The 1798-nt window shown below is 50.3% G+C and overlaps 1 protein-coding gene across 1 annotated transcript; it reads left to right on the top strand.

Annotated features, from left to right (window-relative positions):
* The first annotated feature begins 538 nt into the window (after positions 1-538).
* Positions 539-1561, top strand: LOC105049566 (uncharacterized). The gene has a single exon (XM_010929265.4). The coding sequence runs from the start codon at positions 669-671 to the stop codon at positions 1422-1424; it is 756 nt and encodes a 251-aa protein (XP_010927567.2). The 5' UTR covers positions 539-668; the 3' UTR covers positions 1425-1561.
* Positions 1562-1798: the final 237 nt, after the last annotated feature.

The following is a 1798-nucleotide window of genomic DNA, read 5'->3' as shown; positions in this document are numbered from 1 at the left end:
AACATACTCTCACTTAAATAAATAAAAGTACATGGTGGTTCATACTAAACATTAATCTAATCTAACAGTGATTGATCCAATAGAACGAAACACATAAAGCAATAATAACTGAACACAAACTCTCACCTACCACAGCCACCACCTTTCTTGCTCCTCAGCCAGTAATTATACAGTCCACAATGAACGGACAACGGATATTCACACTTTGAATGGGCGTTAATTCAAAGATATATATGTATATATATATATATAGAGAGAGAGAGAGAGAGAAAGTGCTGTAGATTGAATGATGACTTATATGGCTAGTTTTACCGGGATCTAGTTTATGGATGATGTTATCAGATGTTCTTACTGAATTTTTTAATATTATATTTTTTTATTTCTACATTATTGATGGATTTAATGATTTCCATCTATCAAGAAAAAAAAGAACGTATGTAGGTTATCACGCAAAAAGTCAATCATGTACATCCTCCAGATAACTCATCCATCAATGCTCCTGGGACCACCAGATCAGACTGAGATAAGAACGCAGATGGACACAGAGAGAGAGAGGAGTCAGCTCCCCGGCGTTCCGCACCGCTCTCACGCCCTCTAACCACCGATATTCTTATCATCCCCAAAATACCCCTCCTCCGCTACAATCTCTGCCCCTCCTCCGCATCACCATGACCCTTCCCGAAAAGCCTCTCCTCAAACCTTTCCTCCTCCTCCTCTCACTCTCCTTCCTCCTCCTCCTCCTTCCCTTCCTCTCCCATTCCTATCGCCGCTCCTCCCTCCCCTCCGCCGCCGCCACCGCCGGTGGCGCGGCCAATCCTCTCCTCCGAATCCGGCCGGGCCACAAATCCTACGACGACTACATCAAACACCAGCTCAACAAGACCCTGAACCCCCGCCTCCGCCGCGTCTGGGCCACCCGCGACTGGGACCGCAAAGTCCTCGTCTTCGCCCGCTTCTTCTCCGACTTGAAATCCCAAGGCCTCCTCTCGAACACCTCCCGCGCGCTCTGCATCGGCGCCCGCCTCGGCCAGGAGGTCGCCGCCCTCCGCCGGGTCGGCGTCGCCGACTCCGTCGGCATGGACCTCGTCCCAGCCCCGCCCTTGGTCGTCGCTGGCGACTTCCACTCCCAGCCCTTCCCCAACGCCTCCTTCGACTTCGAGTTCTCCAACGTGTTCGACCACGCCCTCTACCCCGACCGCTTCGCCGCCGAGATCGAACGCACCCTACGCCCCAGCGGCGTCGCCGTCCTCCACGTCGCCCTCCACCGCCGTGGCGATAAGTACTCCGCCAACGACCTCTTCGGCGTCGACGGCGTCGTCGACCTCTTCAAACAATCCGACCTCGTCCGGGTCTCCAAGGTCGACGGCTTCGGCCTCGATACCGAGGTCGTCCTCCGGAGAAATAAAAGGCAACGACTATCATAATCCTTTCCTCTCTGTCTCTCCTTCCCCGCCCGCTGGCGCCGGTTTTTTTCCCTTCTGGTCCACGGATATCCAAAATTTTGAAGAATTCGTTTTGTTGTATACTTTGGAATTGTTCACGACGATTAGATGATTCGAAATATGCGGAATTTCGCCCCCTCCTTTTTTTTTTTTTTTTTTTTTTTACTTTCCGATGGTATCGAGGCTTGTTCCTCATCTTTATCACTTTCTGGGGTCTGGCGGTGGGGATGGTATCTTGGACTTATTTAGCATATATACTTATTAAATATTATGATAATAAGGTTTTGCCGTATTGAGTTGGTTTGGCGTGCAAGCTGCAGCTTGATCCATGAAAGGCGACGTGCTCTTCTTTTTTG

Source organism: Elaeis guineensis, chromosome 8 (genome assembly GCF_000442705.2).
Source record: "Elaeis guineensis isolate ETL-2024a chromosome 8, EG11, whole genome shotgun sequence".
Classification (NCBI taxonomy): domain Eukaryota; kingdom Viridiplantae; phylum Streptophyta; class Magnoliopsida; order Arecales; family Arecaceae; genus Elaeis; species Elaeis guineensis.
This window is presented reverse-complemented; position numbering and strand designations above follow the sequence as displayed.

Excerpts from the sequence above, each read along its gene's own strand:
- LOC105049566 (XM_010929265.4), top strand. The coding sequence starts at position 669 with ATGACCCTTCCCGAAAAGCCTCTCCTCAAACCTTTCCTCCTCCTCCTC.